This window comes from Amphiura filiformis, chromosome 6 (assembly GCF_039555335.1).
Source record: "Amphiura filiformis chromosome 6, Afil_fr2py, whole genome shotgun sequence".
Lineage (NCBI taxonomy): Eukaryota > Metazoa > Echinodermata > Ophiuroidea > Amphilepidida > Amphiuridae > Amphiura > Amphiura filiformis.
Genome location: NC_092633.1, coordinates 34,452,430 through 34,473,881, shown reverse-complemented (window position 1 = coordinate 34,473,881; position 21,452 = coordinate 34,452,430). Strand labels below are relative to the sequence as shown.

Genomic DNA, 21,452 nt, shown 5'->3' with positions numbered 1-21,452 from the left:
TCTAGCTGAGACTTGGTGCATATGTAATACAAGCACAATAGAAGTATATTGTATTAAGCATTTTGCTAATTTTAATCTGAATAATTAATTAGGGTTAATTTCTTGACAAATTAAAATGAACTCTAATAGCCTCTCAAATGCTAAACGTAATTTACTTCTATTTTACGTGCACTACTAATGTATCAAGTCTCAGCTAGAAAGTATAGTTAAACGTACTTGCTAAATTAACTTTGCATAGGGCCTAATTGGAAGTAATTTATATCTTTGGCCTCGCTTTCAGTTTTCCGCTAAGCTAACTCAGGCATATTAAATTGGAGTTAGCTGAGCCAAACGAACGAAGTGGTGGTCACAAGTTACGAAAAAGGTGAATATTCCACATAATTTCAACAAAAAAAGGCTAAAATAAAAGACACAGCATCATACGTTTTCCCTAAAATTCGTTGCAATAATTTTATTTTTCCCATATTTTTTTTTCAAAATCAAAAAAAAAGATCTAATGAATTCGACTAGGTTCCTATAGCGAAACCAGATCTCTTTGATTTCCACGTCAACTTAAAGCAAAAACTCACGTATTTTTTAAATGAAAAATTTAGCAAAAACAAACAAACAACATGAACAAGGAAACAGCAGGATTGACAACTAGTTGAAGCCCCATTCAAATGCATATAGCTAATTATTTCTCTAGGTATTGGAGGCATATTGGAAATGCTCTAAGCATGTTTACAGATTAATTGAGTAGAGCAAAGCACACTCAATATGCCTTTTGTTTGAAGTAATCGGACATACGGTTTTCAAAATATATCAATTTATATTTTCTTTGTACCTTATTGTTTTTATCAATAATCAATCAAGTTAATGAGCTAAAATGACTGGAGAAGCTCATTAATATGTAATTTTTGCCAATATTTTGCTAAAAATCCATGCATAAATGTTCAGGGTACTTTTATTTTGCATACTTTTGCCTTGAAACATGGTCAAAGTGTTTCTAATAATGTTCTAATGTATAGTGAAACCGTCCTCTAATTTGCATATTTGCATAATTAATTAGCATTTATGCAAATTAGCTCATAAAAGTACCCAGTCATTTTTGCTTATTAACTACACTGATTATTGATTAAAAAAACCAATAAGATACAAAGAAAATATAAATTGATGTATTATGATGTCCGATTTGCTTCAAACAAACGGCATCAGTGTAGGCCTACTTTGCCCTACTCAATCTATTGAAATCATGAGCAAATCCTGATCTCCAGAAATATCCTCATATACCACCTTATGTAGAGATATCGTTTCATGTTGTCTCTCGGTTGTTTGACGTGATCATTTATTAAGTTTCATTTATTAAGATTTCTTACAAGAACATTATATGTTCAATTCTAGACTATACTTCCTGGACAATACCAACAGCTATCACACTAAATATACACACATATTTTTTTAGCTATTTTCAACATATATTTTCGTTTCTATATCAAATTAAATTCACTTTTATCTGCTTTTTTGTGGTACTATTTATTCTATAAACAGTTTGTGTGCAAAGTGAGGGCGCTATTTACAAATTCTAAAAGAGTTTAAATTAGCCAAATACATTTCATGATTAGCAGTTTTTTGAAAATGTCCTTGCCATTTCTTCATCTTTTTCTGACATTCGAATACCATTAAATAAGAATACCATTAAATAAGTGTCTACTCCTTGTAAAGATGCAAACAAGATTTAAGATAAATAGCGCCATCATTATTAAAATTTACTATAAAATGACTACAGTTTTACAAGCCATCAAATAACCACTTTTTCGTCGGGCTTTCGGCTTAACCACAAGCAGGCTGTGTTAGCCACTACTAGGCACAAAAAACGAATTTGACTTTTTACTTTTTCCGAAAGAGCAGATCATTGAATACGGTATGTCTTCATTGTCTGCATAAATACTCGTTTGAAAGATCAATTTAAGGCCGATCAATTTAAGGCTGAACTTGATTCAAAATTAATCGGTGGTACATGTATTTGTGTACGTGTAAATGTTCGCGCGCTCCGCGCTCCACTGTTTCAAGAATGGGCCGCCATTTATGTCCCCTTCATAGACATATCACTTGTACTTGTTTGTCTGGGGTCCCCTTGGCCCCGGGCGCCACAACCCCTTCCACCGCATATGCCTAAATACAAAATAACCATATTTTCAATTTTGCTTTATTTTACTAAGGATATCCGGAAGTGGAAGACTGTCGAAATCCTTGATCGCTCTGTAATCAGTAAGCCAACTTGGCAATAATCTATAGGAATAGGTAAGATAGTACGTGGTCCACGTTATCATTCCGCCCACTAAATAACGGTGCTTTGGACTCGATGACGTCACTGCATCCACCATGGCATTCACAACGGGAGTACGGTCCTTGTTTGGTGAATTCTTCACGTAAGTTGTCATTTTTTCGACAAATTTGTGGATGTAATTCCGCCCATAATCTTGTCTGCTAACGTCATCCATGTTGTCCCATATCTCACTTTCGATTGTTACCGAGTCGCCCACGTTTGTAGATCCCGTGAAATTACCCGGTTCTATCATTATTACCTGTGAAAAAAAACACCAATCATTGATACATTTAGCTCAGTTTCTTCTTTTTCCCTCGCTGCCTTACCATGCAGAGGATATTTGATTCGAGCGAACATGAGACTTCATCAGAAAGTAACACGGTCCTAGGAAATGATTAGAGCCTTCTTTATCTGAACTTTATACCGAATTTTATTTGTGAGTTTTAAGAACTGTTTGACATGAAATCAAAACTCGACCGGCGGTCAACCGCCGGTTCCGGGCGGTTCCGTCCGGTTGGAGCCGGTTCAGATTGTTCTAAACAATGTAACGCGGTTCAACCGCCGGTAAACGCCGGTCAACCGGCGGTCGAGTTTTGATTTCATCCCTTGCAGATTTACTGAAATGTTGATGTTATTGCTTGTTGAATTTATATCATGAAAATTGATTTATCATCACTCGAATAACAAAATTTATTCGATATGTGTTATAGTATACATCGCACACCGACATCGCCTGGTTAATAATTACTTTGTACAGCAGAGACACTGAAATCAATACCCGGGATCGATACACGTGAATGTGCTATGCACGATACCGGGGTAGAAAATGATGAATATCTCCCGTAATGTTTTTATTCTAAAGAAGCCATATTTTTTTGCTTGCACTTGATTATATGTGTTGAAAGGAAATTATAGTCGTTAGCTTGCGTATTGAGAAAGAACCGTGCATATTGAGCTCAAAAACTGAAAAAAATTCTGATTTTATACGTGCCGAACTATAGCGCAGCGTAGACCACTCGTGGAGGCAGTCTAAAAGCAGATGATCTCATGGCATACCATGCTCACTCACACACAGAGAGGTCAGTCACCAGGCTATTGTCAATAGCCTTAGTCGGATGTCCCTCGACCCATTATGTGTCTCAAAACTATTAAACAGGTCGGAACAAAATGGCCCTGCGAGGCTGTGGATTCAACCTACCATGGCGATTTCTGCCATGAAGATATCGGGGCGATGACACTGTGCATCGTCAGCGTTATAAAGAACGATTATCATTGGCTGGAGTATACCAATATAATTATAAGGTTAATTACCTCCAATCGAAATGTATTTTTATTTCCGTATTTAGAGGGAGTTAGCAAGGACTGTTCTAAAACGGTCAGTGATTGGATCATTTTCGCACGTGGCTCTGATATGATGTGTGACATAATTTATTAATTTTACCCAATACAAACATTTTGCACAATTTTATAACATTCTGTTTAGAATGTTTTGCATCAAGTTTTCAAAAACAATTTTTGAGTGTTATTAAAATATTTTTTGATACCCTTTCTGTAAAACGCTTTGTGTTTGATGCATGGTTACCGTCCATCATGCTAGCTTATGCCCCTTACCTTAACACCGAATCGATACATTTCATAACGGAGTGCATCAGAAAGCGCTTCTATACCATATTTGGTCATACTGTAAGGTCCTCCTGAAGGACATGTCCATATGCCGGAGATGCTGCTCACACTGATCACTCGACCTGTTTATAAAACAATCATCAAATTAGTCAATGTCAATGTCACATCTCTGGGCACAACGACAACGACTGGTAAATAATTTTATTGTACAGACAGGGAAACTAAATCAATACACGTGTATTGATTTTCAGACAATGAGATCTTTGGATACCGGTGTAGAAAATGGTGAATACGAGTATCTCCCAACATTTTTGGTTTCTAAAGAGCCCAATTGTAAGGCTTGCACTTGAATATATGTGTTGAAAAAAATGACAGCTGCCCTCATTCGTAAACACTCGGGTTATGGAACATAAACACGGTATAGTGGAGACCAGTGGTGGGGGCAGTCTAAAGCAGATGACGTACCAGGCTCACTGGTCTACAGTCAATATCCTTATTCAGAGGTCCCTCGGCCCATAGTGTCAAGACTATTTTAATAGTCTTGACACTAATAAAAAAAGGGTCGAAACAAAATGGCCATGCGTGGCTGTTAAAGAACTAGTGGATTCATTCTACCATCATGGCGATTTCTGCATGAAGATATCGGGGCGATGACACTGTACCGGCACTACCGGGTGGCATCCTGCGCAAAACGCAATTTCATCTGGAGGGGAACGGGAGTTTGGGACGGGTGGTTCAGAACTCAAAATTGTAATCCAATTGAAATGATAGTCGGGTTAAGGTGGGCGTACACGAGGCAATTTCAATTGCAAGGCCCATTACTTAGTGGGTGAGATTATGTGCTTACTGACCATGAAGCTGAGCATGTGTTGTCCTGAAAGCAAAAGATTGCCATCCTCTCCTGAATATCTATACAATTTTCCATAAAGAAAAGCTAAGGAAAACTAAGATTAAAAGGGCTAAACACCACCACCAACAACCACATAGGCCTACAAGTGTATAATGTACATTATCATGTTGTGGATGGTGAATCAAGCTGGTCCCTACACATTCCCAAATGAATGCAGTGACCAGCCGGTGTTCACTCAGCTGATTGGCTGGAGGAGGTTAGATTGTATGCAACAACCTTGAAAGTAGAGCATGTTTCTACCTTTTTGCCTGTTGCTTGGGGGATTAATTTGCCTGATGCACGGGGGATTAATTCCTTGCAAATCCAAAATACACGGAGCAATCTTTTTACAAGGTCTGTGCAACAGGCAATTGCTTGGAAAATTGCCTCGTGTATGTCGGCCTTTACTGTATTGAACCAATACAACCTGAATTGCTGTAAATAATATTATTGATTTCGTACCTTTGGATTGACGAAGCATAGGCAAAAACGCCTTTGTAATCCTTATAGCACCATAAAGATTGACTTCCATCAGAGCTTTCAACTGTTTCATTGAAGTCCACTCGATTTCAGCACGCCGCCATATTCCTGCGTTATTCACAATTGCCCATAATCCTTTTAGTTAAAAAAGAAAAAGAAAGAAAGAAAGAAAGAAATAGCACATGTTAAGTTGTTTGGTTATCAAAAACTTCCTTCACCCAATAGAACTTGAGGAGCTGCAGAAAATGGGTGGATCCATGTTACAATGTAAGTGCGGATATTGATGCGATCTGATTGTGATGATTCACCACGCAGCGAAATTACAGCGCTTTGAATCCTCTGGAAAAATGCGCTATATAAAATCCAAAATTTATTTATTTTAAGGTGGTATATGAGGATATTTCGGGTAATTAGGAAATGCTCTGAGCATGTTTTAAATGGATTAATTGAGTAGGGTAAAGTACACTGATCACTATAAACCTTTTGTTTGAAGCAAATCGGATTATTCGGTTTTCATAATAGGCCTACATCCATTTATATTTTCTTTTCATTATATAGTTGATGAGCTAAAATGACCGAAAAGGCTCATTAATAGGCCTATTTAATTTTTGCCAATGTTTTGCCAAAAATACATATGCATTTTTTTTAAATGTTCATAGCACTTTTATTTTGCCTTGAAACCGAAGTGTTTCTAAAAATGTTCTAATGTATAATATTTGCATAATTGCATGGTTAATTAGCTAATTTGCATAAATGCTAAAGGGTCAATCCCAGCTAACACATTCGCGGACGTAACACTTAGGTTTTCATCTACGTTGTAAATACGTAAATCTGTGAACTCGTATTCGTGTTGTGACTACGTTATTTTCGACATTGACTTTTGGACGTTAATATAACGTCATTATGACGTTGTAATGACGTTGTTTTGACGTTGATGCAATGTGTTTGACCAGACCTGGTGACAACGTTTGAATAATACGTTCAGAAAACGTTACAAAAATACGTATCTGAAACGACATGGAATAGTTTGGATGTTGACACCATGGAATGTAAATTCTTCCATTACAAGGAGATGGTTGTCCAGCCATCGTGTCGTCTGACGATTTGCCTTTAGGCGTGAAACTCAGAGTAAAGACTTCTATTCCTGAAGTTCTTAACTTGAATTTTCATAAGCTCTCCCTTTTTGGATTGAGCATCATTGTTGCCGGATGTTAATATAATATCATAATCAAGTTGTCTCGACGTGTAAAGCACGTGGTTAAAACGTGGTTAAAAAGTCATGAACTGACCCTGATACAACGTAATCTACGGACGTCAAAATTACGTTAATTTGTGAACTCGTATTCGCGTTGTGATAACGTTATTATCGGACGTAGCTGTAACGTCGTAGTGACGTTGTTTCGACGTTCACAACTTGACGTCGAAACAACGTCAAAATGACATTACATTAACGTCCGTGAATAACGTTGTCATTACACGAATACGAGTTCACAGATTTCCGTACTTACAACGTCCATTATGTTACGTTTATTCCACTTTATATAACTTTTAGACGACGTTTTAACAACGTAAAATTGTTAGCTGGGATTCAACAATTCAACAAGGGGCGTAGGCCTACGCCATACCTCTTAGTTTGGGTATTGATAGATATGAATGAGAAATAAAAAATCTGAAAATCTGAGCCTCTAATTCCGTTTCATTTTCGCACAGTGTCAATTTGAAATTTAGGGGGTCGGCATAAAAAACATGCAGTGTTTCTGTATAGAAATCATTGAAAATTACTCGATCTCTGCCATCTGTGGTAGCGTGGTAGGCTACACTTGCAGGATTTCTGGTAATGCTTAATTTGGGGTTTTTTTCTGAGAACTGAAATTATGGGCGTACAACCATAATACTGAAATCATAAGCTCTATCTATCATCTCACCTAAACTTTGTTGTTGGCAGATTTCAGCTACACGATTCCTGACGTCTTCAACACACTCATCGGATGTGATGTCGCATCGTAGAATCGTCACTCTGTCGGACGTTTCCTTGCAAAGTTGTTGAGCTCCATCCCGCTCTTGAATGAAAACATAATAGACGGTTATTACATAATTCAAATGTAGATAGAACTTCACCAAACCGTGCCAACGACAGTTTGCTGAAGTATTCCCTATAAGAGCAAGTAGGCCTACCCTAGTAAGCAAAAATCATAACATTAAAGACCATTTAAAAAAACCGGAGAGGTTTTTACTATTTGTTTATAGGTTTTAACCACTGTGATCAAAGCCGTAGCCAGGGAGTTGGGGTGACGCCCCATGCCAATAATGTTGAAGGTCCACTTTTTTCTTTAAAAACGGCAGCCCTTTTTAATTGAAAGGAGATATTCTGCAAGAAAGCGGGAGAAAATCATAACTTTACGTACTTATTTGTAGTTATAGACAGTGTTATCAAGGACTCTCGACCAAACAGCTATATGACTTCCATGCACTATCTTTTAAAATTATGTCGTCACTTATGTTGTCATTTATCTCATCATCTCGAAATTATGTTGTCACTTATGTCGTCATTTATCTCATCATCTCGAAATTATGTTGTCACTTATGTCGTCATTTATCTCGTCATCTCGAAATTATGTCGTCATCTCGAAATTATCTCATCTCGAAATTATGTCGTCACTTATGTTGTCGTTTATCTCATCATCTCGAAATTATGTCGTCACTTATGTCGTCATTTATCTCATCATCTCGAAATTATGTTGTCATTTATGTCGTCATTTATCTCGTCATCTCGAAATTATGTCGTCATCTCGAAATTATCTCATCTCGAAATTATGTTGTCACTTATGTTGTAATTTATTTCATCATCTCGAAATTATGTTGTCACTTATGTCGTCATTTATCTCGTCATCTCGAAATTATGTTGTCACTTATGTCATCATTTATCTCGTCATCTCGAAATTATGTCGTCATCTCGAAATTATCTCATCATCTCGAAATTATGTCGTCACTTATGTTGTCATTTATCTCATCATCTCGAAATTATGTTGTCAGTTATGTCGTCATTTATCTCATCATCTCGAAATTATGTCGTCATCTCGAAATTATCTCAACATCTCGAAATTATGTTGTCACTTATGTTGTAATTTATCTCATCATCTCGAAATTATGTCACTTATGTCGTCATTTATCTCGTCATCTCGAAATTATGTTGTCACTTATGTCGTCATTTATCTCGGCCTCTCGAAATTATGTCATCTCGAAATTATCTCATCATCTCGGAATTATGTCGTCACTTATGTTGTCATTTATCTCATCATCACGAAATTATGTTGTCATTTATGTCGTCATTTATCTCGTCATCTCGAAATTATGTCGTCATCTCGAAATTATGTCGTCATCTCGAAATTATCTCATTATCTCGAAATTATGCTGTCACTTATGTTGTAATTTATCTCATCATCTCGAAATTATGTTGTCACTTGTGTCATCATTTATGTCGTCAAGTCGTCAACTCGTCATGTCCCCTCAGAGCTCTATGTACTTTAGACTTAATGTAAATACATAAGCGCATATATGCGAACAATATTAATTTTGAATTTGTTTTCTCGGAATTCATACAATTTTACCCCAAGCCAGGTGTAACATACAAATTTTGCTCTGTAAATAAACACCTTTTTTATAATATTGTTATAATCAATGGGAGCTAATATGATTAGGGGCGCACCATTATGTTTTGAAAAAAACTTCGCCCACTAGTAGGACGAAAAAACAACTTCGCCCACTAGTACTAGTGAGATAAAAATAAAAGCCTCACTGATGAGTAAAAAAAATTCCCTACTCAACTCTGTATAGGCCTAAAGGTAAACATTAAAATTGAAAAAAAAAGACAGCTTCGCCTGACTGACCCTAACTCCCTACCCCCCCCCAATAATTTCTAGTAGTCCATCCCTTACCTTTCATGTCAAAGACATACAAAATAGTCAGTTGTGCAATCAATCAATCAATCAGATTTATTTTATTTCCATCAAAAATTACAACAAAATACAATAATTATAAAAAGTACAACACGATGGAGGAGGTACAACGATAAGCGAAGCCTGTAAATGCTGCACCCCTGTATAATTAAATTACACAAATTAAAACAGAACAAAAACAAAACGAGGATCTGTAGCCAAAAAATTTAAACACAAATATAATGAATCAATCAATTTAAATATAATATTGTACTATAATCATGAGTATTTAAGGGGTATAATCCACGCGTCTAGAACGCACTCATTTCTAACTGAAATTTCTGTGAAATCTTGTCCGCGCAGTTCTTGCCGCCACGCGCGCGTCAAACTAAAAACTGCGTGGAGTGTGCGCCAGGCGCTGGTAAGTTCAGCTACGCGAGAGTACCGGTTTTCATCGCCATTTACCAATGATTTTTGTAAAAGAAAGAAAGATAAACAAAAAATAAAAGAAGGAAAGAAATAACTAAATAAATAAAAAAAAAAAAAAAAAGTTCAGGAGTGAAAGAAAGAAAGAAGGAAAGAAGGAAAGAAAGAAAGAAAGAAAGAAAGAAAGAAAGAAAGAAAGAAAGAAAGAAAGAAAGAAAGAAAGAAAGAAAGAAAGAAAGAAAGAAAGAAAGAAAGAAAGAAAGAAAGAAAAAAGAAAAAAAAAAAAAAGAAAACTAATAAAAGGAAGAAAGAAAGAAAAGAGAAGGAATAAAAGGAAGATAAACAAAGAAAGACAGAGTGAAATAACGGACAATTTAAGAATAAAGGAAACTGAAAAATTAATGTAATCAATCAAATAAATAACAATGACAGATCACAGAAAGAAGTGAGAAAGAATAAAAAGAAGAAAGGAAACGAAAACAAAACAAATACAGAAGAAGGAAAGGTAAGAAAGAAGGAAGACAGAATTAAACTAGATGGCGCAGCTGTGTTTGAGCAAACACGAATATCTATTCCCGTGGCCCACTTTCCATGCTCACAAACGAAAACTTGGTGACCATCATGTAGAAGCCCTTGTTAAATGCTTTAATTGATATCATAATCATCCTCATAGCTCTATTCCAAAAAATTGGTAACCATCATGTGAAAGCCCTTGTTATAAACTTTAATTGATATAAGTATTATTCTCATAGCACCTAAAATAAAAAAGCGCCCAATTGGGAGCCAAATTGGGAAAAAGAAAGAAAGAGTGTGAAATGATCATCAAAGAAAGGATGAAAGCACGAAAGATTGAATCATCAAAGAAAGAAACCGTAAGAAGGAAACAGAATGAAAGAATTAAATGAATAAATAGATAGAAAAAGAAAGAAAGAGAAAAGAAGGAAGAAAGAACGTCAGAAAAGCGGGGCTGGACAAATTGAAATGCAAATAAAATTGTATTATAACAATCAAGCTATCATAAGACGTACTTTTTATAAAACCATTATTATGAAACATTAACATTATTATGAAGCAATAAGGCTTAGAAAAGAAGGTTTGTTTCTTGTAATGAGAATGATGATAATGATAATAATTATGATCCAATGTTGATAAGGTTGCATTGCAACTCGAACTCGAAATTCGAACTCGAACTTGACACTCGAACTCGAATGTGAAACTCGAACTCGAAACTCGAAAATTGTAACTCGAAACTCGATAAAAAGTAACAATCAGCGACAGGCAGTGCTCATTGCTAGCTGATAGTAATTGCTCTAACATACATCAGGGGCTGTGCAATAATTATGAGCCAGGATGTAAAATTTGAAAACGGCATGCAAAAAATTGCTTGCCCCCCCCCCCCTCTGGCTCGCCAAAAAGTCTTTGCCCCCCCCCCTGCACATGCCAAATTTTGAGGATCCCAATTTGGAAAGCTTAAATGGGTCTAGATATAGACCTACAGTATAATGCAAAGGTAGCGAGCATATTTCTGTACTGTTTCTTCTTTTTAGAGCATGTTTTAGGTGCCCTGTAAATGTGTGCCAAAATTGCTAACCCCCCTTCCACCAGCAAAAATTGCTTGCACCCCCTTTTGGCTTGCCAACAAATTCTTGCCCCCCAACTTATGCTCCCCAGGGTTCATAATTATTGCACAACCCCTAATTGACTTTGCAGATGTAGATCATTGAAGGACACTCAGTGATAAAACTAGAGCGATAACCGCACCATAGCTGAACCATGTGGCTTCGGCAGTATATTGTGGTAGGCCTATACCACTGTCACCCTGAGTCTGTAATGGACATAATCTCGAAATGCTACGAAGGTATGACCGCCCGAGTGGTGTTAATGAAACAGGAAAAGTAAAGAATATAAAATAAACTAGAGCAACTGTGCCCTTTGCAAGGGCACGAGGTAAGTTAGGCGGATGACTGTGACGATCTGATCAAGCAGCAATACTGTGCAGGATAGTATTAATTTTAATAAGATTGTTTCATTAATTGCCGTTTTAATATACCTTGATCGTGAGAAGCTGGCATTTTGAAAACTTGACTTTTGACCTCTGTATGACCCCTTAATGACCTTAAAGGAATTTTAAAATATTTAAAACATGTTAAGAATGTCATAAGGATCATTGCATTTAAATTTCAGCTGAATTGAAGCATTTTGAAAACTTGACCTTTGACCCCTTTATTGCCCCTTAATGACCTTCAATGAATTTTAAAATATTTTCAACATGTTGAGAATGTCATAAGGATCATTGTGTTTAAATTTCAGCTCAATCGGAGCATTTTGGAAAACTTGACCTTTGACCCCTTTATGACCCCTTAATGAACTTAAATGAATCTTAAAATGTTTTTAAAATGTTTAGAATGTCATAAGGATCATTGCATATAAATTTCAGCTCAATTGGAGCATTTTGAAAAACTTGACCTTTAACCCCTTTATGACCCTTTAATGACCTTAAATGAATTTTAAAATATTTTTTTAATGTTTAGAATGTCATAAGGATCATTGCATTTAAATTTCAGCTCAATCGGACCATTTTCGGTTAAAATGACCTTTTTTGACCCCTGTGACCCCTGGATGACGTTCGACGTTTGGAAATATTTTTATTATATTCTTTATGTTTTCCTCTTTCATATGACACCACTCATGGGGTCATACCTTCGTGGCATTTAGAGATATGTCCATTTCAGACCAAATGGTTAGTCAGTTAGTAAGCTAACATTCACTCCTATAGGCTGATACCATTTCATGGTTCAGCAACAATATGTATAGGAAGTTAGGACAGATGTAAACCATGAGATAAAATCAACCGGATGAAATGTTTCTGTAGTCTTTTATTGGATTTTGTCTATCTGGGCCAACGATCAACAATGATATGCCATTTCATGTCTATGTTGTAAAGCATAAGTATTAAAGTTACTAAACTCTGAAGTGTAAATGCTCTGCAGTGTCGACTGCTAACTATGGTTACTCAACTCTGCAGTTTAACTCAGAGATTGAGTTGAAATTTTTTTCACCAAATTTTTTTTAACGTTAAATTTAACAGGTGTCACACCCCCCCTAATAACCCAAACGGCGCCTTGCCGCCCACTAATTACAGCAACCGCTCATTGCCGCCCCTTGTCGCCCATTAAGTCCCGCCCTTTTTTACTTTTGTTCATCTTTTTGCCGCCCCTTTATTTTCCGCCGCCCCTTCTTTTTTGCCGCCCCCTGCTTTTACCCCGGGGGGCTGGCGCCCCAAAGCCCCCCCCAAATACGCGCATGATGTTTCACCGTTGTTCATCACCATTTAAAAATTAATCTGGCATGTCTGCATGGTTTACTTAGCTGCCCTCGTGAAGTAAATCACGCAGACTATGCAGACACACCATTGTTGAATGGTGACGTACAACGCCGGTTTAAAAACATGATTGAATCCCTAAATCACTGTTCCAAAAGCAAATATCTGAATTTTGATGATTTTCAGGGTGTTTCTGATTTGGCAAATCATAATAATCCCTTTAATATAGCGGGTGGGTGTATCGAAACTTTCTTGTTTTGACTTGTTTGAAACATTTCCTTAATATATGAATGTAAATATATTTAGAAGGAACCCACATCCTGTTTGTTCGCACAATAACCTTAGTTCATTTCTTTTTGTTAAAAGCCCACTTATTTCCGTCTCTCTTTACATGCATCATACACCTCTACTTGTAAATTGTGCCAACTGTGGACCCCCTACAATTTGTTTTGTGCAAAAATGTTCAACCGTGAACCTTTTTTTATTAGTCCAGGTCTGGATCTTCAAAGTGCTCTAGTTTTAAAATTAATCAAAATCAAGAATAACATCAAACAAATCCTCCTTCTTGCACATTACACTTGATTCATACCTGTATTGTGGTTATAATAATAAGCCTAAACAAGAATGAATTGTCTTTAAAAATGACAAAGTTCATGGATCAGGTGTATTTGTTTAACTTTCAATTTTCATATCATAACCTACTCTGCACTGGTTTTACAATTAGTGATTTGAGGCATAATGATACCTACATCCTGACTCTGGAAATATATTTTTTTGTAAAAAACATCATTTTGCATTTAGGTTTTTAAGCCTATGGGGAACAAATTTGGCATTTTAGCACTTTAATTTATTCATGGTGTGCTACTGGTCCAGAGTGACACATTCTGTGTCTATATCACACCCATGATGCCCATAAAGATTATTTTTTGACCTACCATCTTTATTCTTTCTTGGGGATATGGTCAGGGCCATCACTATGGGGGAGGGGGGTATGGGAGTGAGACACCCACCAATTGTTAATTTTGTCGGTAGAAAGAATGTTGTTGGCAAAAGCATAGGATTGTCAGCAAATTGCAAGAGCCATATAAAAATACAGGTAGCTAACAAAATGCTACCTAAAGCGCTACATTGTGTTAATAGGTCGTACCCCCGGTCGTACCTATTTTGCTTTTTAGAACCTTCGAACTTTGACTTGTGGGGTTGCTGCTACCATAGAATACATCTAAGGACATGGACCATCATTGTATTAAATATAGACCCTGAGGGCCGGCGCCGTAGTTCGTGAGCTAGAGCTGTTTGAAATTTTACACATATTGCTCCCTGTAGCCCATGACCTTTAGCCACTGGGGTCGATGTTACTGCAGGAAATATTTATGGGTCATGGGCCATCATTGTACCAAGTATGAACCCTGAGGGCACTACAGTCTGAGCTAAAGCTATTTTAAAAGTTTACACATGATATTGCTCCCTGTAGCCTATGAACTTTGACTTTTGGGGTCGTGGCTACCATAGGCCTAGAATACTTTTAGGGGTCATGGGCCATCACTATACTAATTATGAACCCTGAGGGCGCTTTAGTTCTTGAGCTAGAGATGTTTCAAATTTTAAACATATTGCCCCCTGTAGCACATGACATTTGACCTCTGGGGTCGGGACTACCCTAGGAAATTTTTAGGGGTCATGGGCCATCATTATACCAAGTATGGGCCCTGGGGCTACTTTAGTTCTTGAGCTAGAGGAATGCAAAGGACTGGTCTTGAGAAGGAGGAGAACCTGAAGACTAAACACAACGAATACAATATCTATGGCCCGTTGCACGGGCATAGATAATAATGAGGGAAAAGAAAGATAAAATAATAACCAAGATAACAAAATATATAGACCTAGGCCTAATTAGACTAGGGCGAGCCCATTTCAGAAATCCAAAAAATGTATTATTTCATGGAAAAGAAAATTATGATGTAATTAGCGTTACATGCACATCTCTCATTTGGTTACCTATAAAGTGTAACTTCGTAATGTAATGTAACACAATTTTAACTCAATTTTGGTAAAGGTTGGGCAAGAGGAAATCAATAACACGTAAAAATAATATAGGCTGTAGGTTTATAATTTATATTATATTAATAAAACTAGGTCTATATTTGGTTTCTTAGGCATACTGTCCATTTAAACAGGCACAGTAGGCCCCGGGCAGTAGGCCTACGAAAAACTTACTATATAAAAGGGTAATATCAAACGGCCTTTTTTATTTGTCTTATTAACTATATAACTTATTTATTTTAAAGTAGTTTCTTATTTTACTGATGAAATTATTTCAATAGTATTTTAAGGTAAAATTCTGTAATTTGAAATATATATTACATGAAGTCAATTTTTTTTTTTAAATAAAATGCCTATTTTCACATCTGACTTACTTCGCGTGCAACTGACTTTATAACTTAATGATAAAACAAGAATGATATTAGATCGAACCAAGTTGTCCCAGCAAACACAAAAAACGTTAAAACGTTTTAAACATTTGGGTTTTGATTTAAGTAAATTAAATGTCGGGTTATATAAAGGTTATGAAAACGTTTTAATACGTTTTGTATGAAAACACACTACAATCATATTTCTAAAGTGTTTTCAAAGTGTTATTGTAAAAATATGTTTTGCAAATAGTTTTTACCATATATTTTGTCAACACTGAAATAACATTATGTTAGAATGTTTACAGTATAACGTTTTTGAGTGTTTTGAAAACGTTTTATACCCTTTATAATCCTTTACATAACCCGACATTTAAACGTTTGCAACCTTTTCTAACCTTTGCGAATGATGTCGAAAATGTTTTGTGTTTGCTGTGTACATGCCTAAAATGAGATGATATTTGAGTAATATTAATATCATTCTAAACATGATAAATAAACGGGATCCGCTAATATTTAAGTTAATAATTAAAGGCATATTAATTAAAAAATTAACATTGTTTATAAATCGCATAGCTGGAGTGAAGGATAAGTCATTAAAGTTGTCATAGGTAGACCTACAAGTATTTTTGCTATATGCAAAACAACGAGAAAAAACAGCAGTATTGACAAAGTTCAAATTCAATTCAATTTGAAATTACAGATTCATGTAAAATATCTCATTGTTTGTTGGCTTAACCACTTTTGGTTTTCGATTTTTGAAGAACTTCATATTGGGTGAAACTATGTAACTTAATGGATACTTTGGAATCAAGAGGGTTAATAAAACCGAAGAAAATCACCCCACTGTCATGTTGCAGGTGTTTACGATATCACCCATAGACATACCACCTAGACCTATTACTGCCCATCCTTTACCACAGCGGGAGGTGAAGCCCCGTATCCAAGGTGATATTGACGGATTGACGGGGTTACTAGGCGCGGAGAAATATCGCATACATGTTTGACGCGCTCGTTTGCGTGATTACTGCGCCGTTATAACCGCGTCAAATGCAACATGTTCCATAGACGCGAACTTGTCTGCTTGTTGCGTCCAGGTATGCGTCCTTGTCAAATTCGTTGCTAAGCAGTGTCGGCTTCACTACGCGAGTCAAAGTTATTGGTCTAGGTTCTCGTTTGTCTGGGATATCACCTGCATACGCGGACAATTTAGCGCGTATGAGCTGCGACAAGTTTTTGCGAGTGACGCGCTATGATATCGCACTGGTATTTTGAACCAAAAAATATGCCATTTCTGCTCAAATTGTGAAAAAAGTAACTCGGTAACCCCCATTTTTTATTAGCTTTAATGAAACATCCTATCAGTGCGCATATTATATATAAAAATCAGCAAAATTGTTGGGGTAGTTTTTTTGGTTATAATCGAAAATATGTCTAAATTTTCCATTTTTCCATAGACGCCTGTACTAATTTGTCCCAAAAACAGCCTTTTTAAAATGGTTATTTCTCAAAAACGAGCTCGGTGACCCCTCTTTTTTATTTTAGATATTCGCAGTATATCGATGAAAGTTAATTGGTACGAAATTTAAGAAAAATTGTTGGACGGGATCTTGTATGGACTATACCCCTTAACATTAACTTATAGCAAATTACAAACACTGATATAAAGCATAAAAGCAATGATAAACAACTTTGAGATGACATATTAAGTGGAGGCAATGATTTAACAGAATGATTAACAGAATTACACTATAATAATGAAGCAAAACATGCTTGGATCTACTTGTCATTCAGTAAGGCATGTACTCCTCTCTTAAAGAGAGAAATGTTGGTAGCCTGTCTAATCTCATAAGGTATTTGATTCCAAATTTTTGGACCATTTGAGACAACAGTACTTGTTTTGTGCAGTTGGTAATTATGCTTATTTCTAGTATTATAACTGTGAATATCCTTAAGACTCTTAAACATAGCATCAAATGATTTTGGTAACATACCTTGGGTATACTTATACATAAATATAGACAACTCTTTCTTGTACATATCAAATATATCAAGAACATTGTATTTATCAAAAAGTGGTCTTGAATGGCTTAAATACGGACTATGAGATATTATTCTTAAAGCTCTTTTTTGTAGCTTAAATAATTTGTTCAGATATGCCTTGTTTGCATTTCCCCAAAGTAAAATACCGTAATTAAAATAGGGTACAACTAGTGAACAGTAAAGCAATTAACCAATAAATACCGCCCTTATGAATAAAGCGGCCTTGTCACTTTTTTGAACCCTCTAAAAATGTTTAACAATGCTACTTGAATATTGTTTTCACCAAACAGTAGAATAAAGACCACTCTTTCAATACAGTACAAAGCATAGACCCTGGCACCTTGACCAAAGCTCTAAATAGTTTAAAGACATCCTGATGGCATAGGACTACACGTACCAGATGAGAAATCGTCAGCGGCAGCAGTACAAAAATGTACTAAGGCCTACGCTATTGAATAATTGCCCAAGTCATTTTTTCAAGTTGTAATTTAGTACATGTACAAAATATGTTAACATGCATTTAAACATTTATTCACCAATTTTTGCACAAGAACACATGATAATGGGTCAAGTTAGAGGGAATAATCAAAAATAATTTAGGGTGATTACGTAACTGATGCACGCTTGAACCATAGTTTACATGGTTTGTAAAGTACTTTGTTCTCAAAATTACAAAAAATGACTCAAGCAATTATCGTAGTATTGGGCCATATACTATAAAAAAAGGTTACGGTTCGCTATCTCTAAGGTTCGCTATCTCTAAGGTTCGCTATCTCTAAGGTTCGCTATCTCTAAGGTTCGTTATCACTAATTACGAAAAAGGTTCGCTATACCTAAGGTTCGATATCACTAATTTTGAAAAAGGTTCGGTATTTCTAAGGTTCGATATCACTAATTTTAAATAAGGTTCGCTATCTCTAATTTTAAATAAGGTTCGCTATCACTAATTTATTGAAGGTTCGCTATCTCTAAGGTTCGCTATCACTAATTTAAAATAAGGTCCGCTATCTCTAATTTTAACAATCCCGGTATCCCTAAGGTTCGCTATCTCTAATTTTAAATAAGGTCCGCTATCTCTAAGGTTCGCTATCTCTAAGGTTCGCTATCTCTAAGGTTCGCTATCACTAATTTCAAATAAGGTTCGCTATCTCTAATTTTAAATAAGGTTCGCTATCTCTAATTTTAAATAAGGTTCGCTATCTCTAATTTCAAATAAGGTTCGCTATAGCGGTCCTTATTTAAAATTAGAGATAGCGGACCTTATTTGAAATTAGAGATAGCGGACCTTATTTAAAATTAGAGATAGTGGACCTTATTTAAGATTAGTGATAACGAACCTTAGAGATAGCGAACCATAATTAATTAGGGATAGCGAACCTGAAACAAAATTAGTGATAGCGAACCTTAGGTATAGCGGACCTTTATTGGAATTAGTGATAACGAACCTTAGAGATAGCGAACCTTCAATAAATTAGTGATAGCGGACCTTATTCAAATTTAGTGATAGCGAACCTTATTTTAAATTAGTGATAGCGAACCTTATTTATAATTAGTGATATCGAACCTTAGAACTAGCGAACCTTATTCTAAATTAGTGATATCGAACCTTAGAAGTAGTGGACCTTTTTTTAGGTATAGCGAACCCTTTTCTCTATTAGAGATAGCGGGATTCTGATCTCCATAGACTTTACACGTTAGTGATAGCGAACCTTAGAGATAGCGAACCTTAGAGATAGCGGACCTTAGAGATAGCGGGATGTCACCATGGGGTGACGATATCCGAAGTAACTGTAACAGCTGGGCAGATTCTGATGTTCAATGTTCAATGTAGACTTGCTTCAAGTCCTTTGGCGTCCATAGTTAGTGAATGTAAAATTCATGGAAGCTTTGCCACATCTTCCAAAAATGTCTATTTCTTTCCAAAATTTTGAAGTTATTCTTTCAAAATAATTATTTACCATCATAACTTTGTAAAAATCTATTTGACATTTGAATTGCTAGATAGTGGACTTTCTTATCATACTTTATAGGCCTACCGCTACCCCATTCATACTTGGCACTAAATCTCTTCTTTTTTTTCTTTTTTTTGGTCCGAGGTCAGCTGGTCCGAGGTGGAGCAAATTTTTTTTGGTCTGAGGTGGAGCATTTTATTTTTTATCTCAGATGGCGAGACAATTTTTTTTTCAAAAAACTATATACCCAGCTCCCTTTGATATCTAATGGTGCGTCTCTTAGCCCAGATATAGCTGTACAGCCTTGACCATGCCTTGAACGTTTTATATAGACCTACCCATTGAAATTTTTTTTGTCTGTCAAACCATGGAAATGGTCAAATAAAATATTCTTTTATCCCCCTTCCCCCACATTAATTCGTAACTGTAATGTAACACCGCGTGTGGCCAGTATAAAGATTATCTTGTATGATGATGAATGTGAGTTGAAAATTACATTGTCTGGGTTTTAGTTGCCAAATACATGTAGTATTATTCATTGATATCCAATAATATAAGTATTTTCTTGAATTGAGTCACTGTCCCGGATTCTGTCGCCATATTAACCATGATGAAGGCCCATGATAGCAAATAGGCATATACGCCTTATACTAGTCCGAATAATCAGACCCAGAACAAAATATTAATTTCTGACTGACATGATCGTGGCCTTTATAGGCTACCCCGGCCTTATACGGGTACTTCATAATTCAGTATATGTGTCTGTCTCAAGTTGCACAGTTGCCCAGTCTCCTTTTGTACATAGTTCTGTCGCTTCTTGATGTCTCTCATTTCTGTTGTATTAATTCTATTATTTACGTAAGTTTAGGCTTTTCATATATTTTCATATAGGGTGGCCAAAAACCTGTACGAGTACGAGCCTTGTGCTCTTTTTTGGTCAACCCTCGATCCATTGCATTATCGTACAATTTATGTATTGGGACTGATTACGGTCTCTGACTATGATATCATAAACTGAAAGTGAAACGATCTGAAACAAAGAGATGACAAAACATGACAATCGTGTCCATCAATACAAGCCTATAGTAGGCCTATCATATTGTTTTGATACATACCTGGAAAAAGACAGCCAGCAAAAACCCAATATCCAAGTTTGTCCAAAGAAACTGCCAATAAATGTCCGAATCCAGTATCACAGCCAGAGATAAACACCGCTTTCTCTTTTGGATTGAGTCTACTACGAGGAACTAATTTACTTCCAATGTAGATAGCACATAGAATCAATGTGGAACCAATAATATTAGTCACAAAATAATGAAGGAAATTCAAATCTAGTAAAATGATTGATCCTAAAAGGAATAAAACCAAAGCTGATATTAAATTCGGGTCCGCCATAATTATGATTTTAACGGCCGCCGCCGTGTAAAGCGCCTTTAATTTCGTGCTCCGTGTATGTACGTGTATGCACAGTGCACTATCGACCGTGCATGCCTTGGCCGTGCAATTCAACAATGTTCAAGGAAAACATTATTTTATTACGTAATATCTGAATACTAGTATATCATTACAGCAGTACTCGCCGTACGCCAGAGTTTCTAGAATGCTGCTAAAATAAGAAAAGTCTTAATGCTAATTTATTGCACATTCTAGGGAAGCGTGGTTACCTTTTTGAAATCGCCGAGTGGGAGGGTTTTCAATGAAATATTTTTTGTGTTAAAACTGAAGCATCCTATGTATAAAAGAATATATGAATATTAACTGCACATCATATATAACGATTCGTAATACCCAATCGTGCTCAAATTTATATGGTTTAGGAGACAGAGAATTTTAATTCAATTTTATATACGCCAAAATATTTTCTGATATTAGTCAAAATTAACACTCAATTGATGGCAAAAACTTTATGTAAATTTTACGTAGGTCCCGACTAAAGATTACTGTTTCGTCTTTATGGGAATCTAATCTCCAATATCTGGAAGAAACTTTTGGGGACCTTGTTGACATCATCGTGAAAATATAAACATAGCAACAACTTCATTACTTCAACATACCACGTGACAAGC

The 21,452-nt window shown here is 36.0% G+C and overlaps 1 protein-coding gene across 1 annotated transcript; it reads right to left on the bottom strand.

Moving 5' to 3' along the window:
• Positions 1 to 209: 209 nt before the first annotated feature.
• On the bottom strand, positions 210 to 20,890 carry LOC140155331 (D-beta-hydroxybutyrate dehydrogenase, mitochondrial-like). The gene is made up of 5 exons (XM_072178123.1): positions 20,502 to 20,890; positions 7,223 to 7,357; positions 5,280 to 5,432; positions 3,917 to 4,050; positions 210 to 2,564 (listed from the first exon to the last, which is right to left on the bottom strand). Exons 1-5 carry the CDS (start codon positions 20,779 to 20,781, stop codon positions 2,175 to 2,177), a joined length of 1,092 nt encoding a protein of 363 aa, XP_072034224.1. The 5' UTR covers positions 20,782 to 20,890; the 3' UTR covers positions 210 to 2,174.
• Between the last annotated feature and the right edge of the window lie 562 nt (positions 20,891 to 21,452).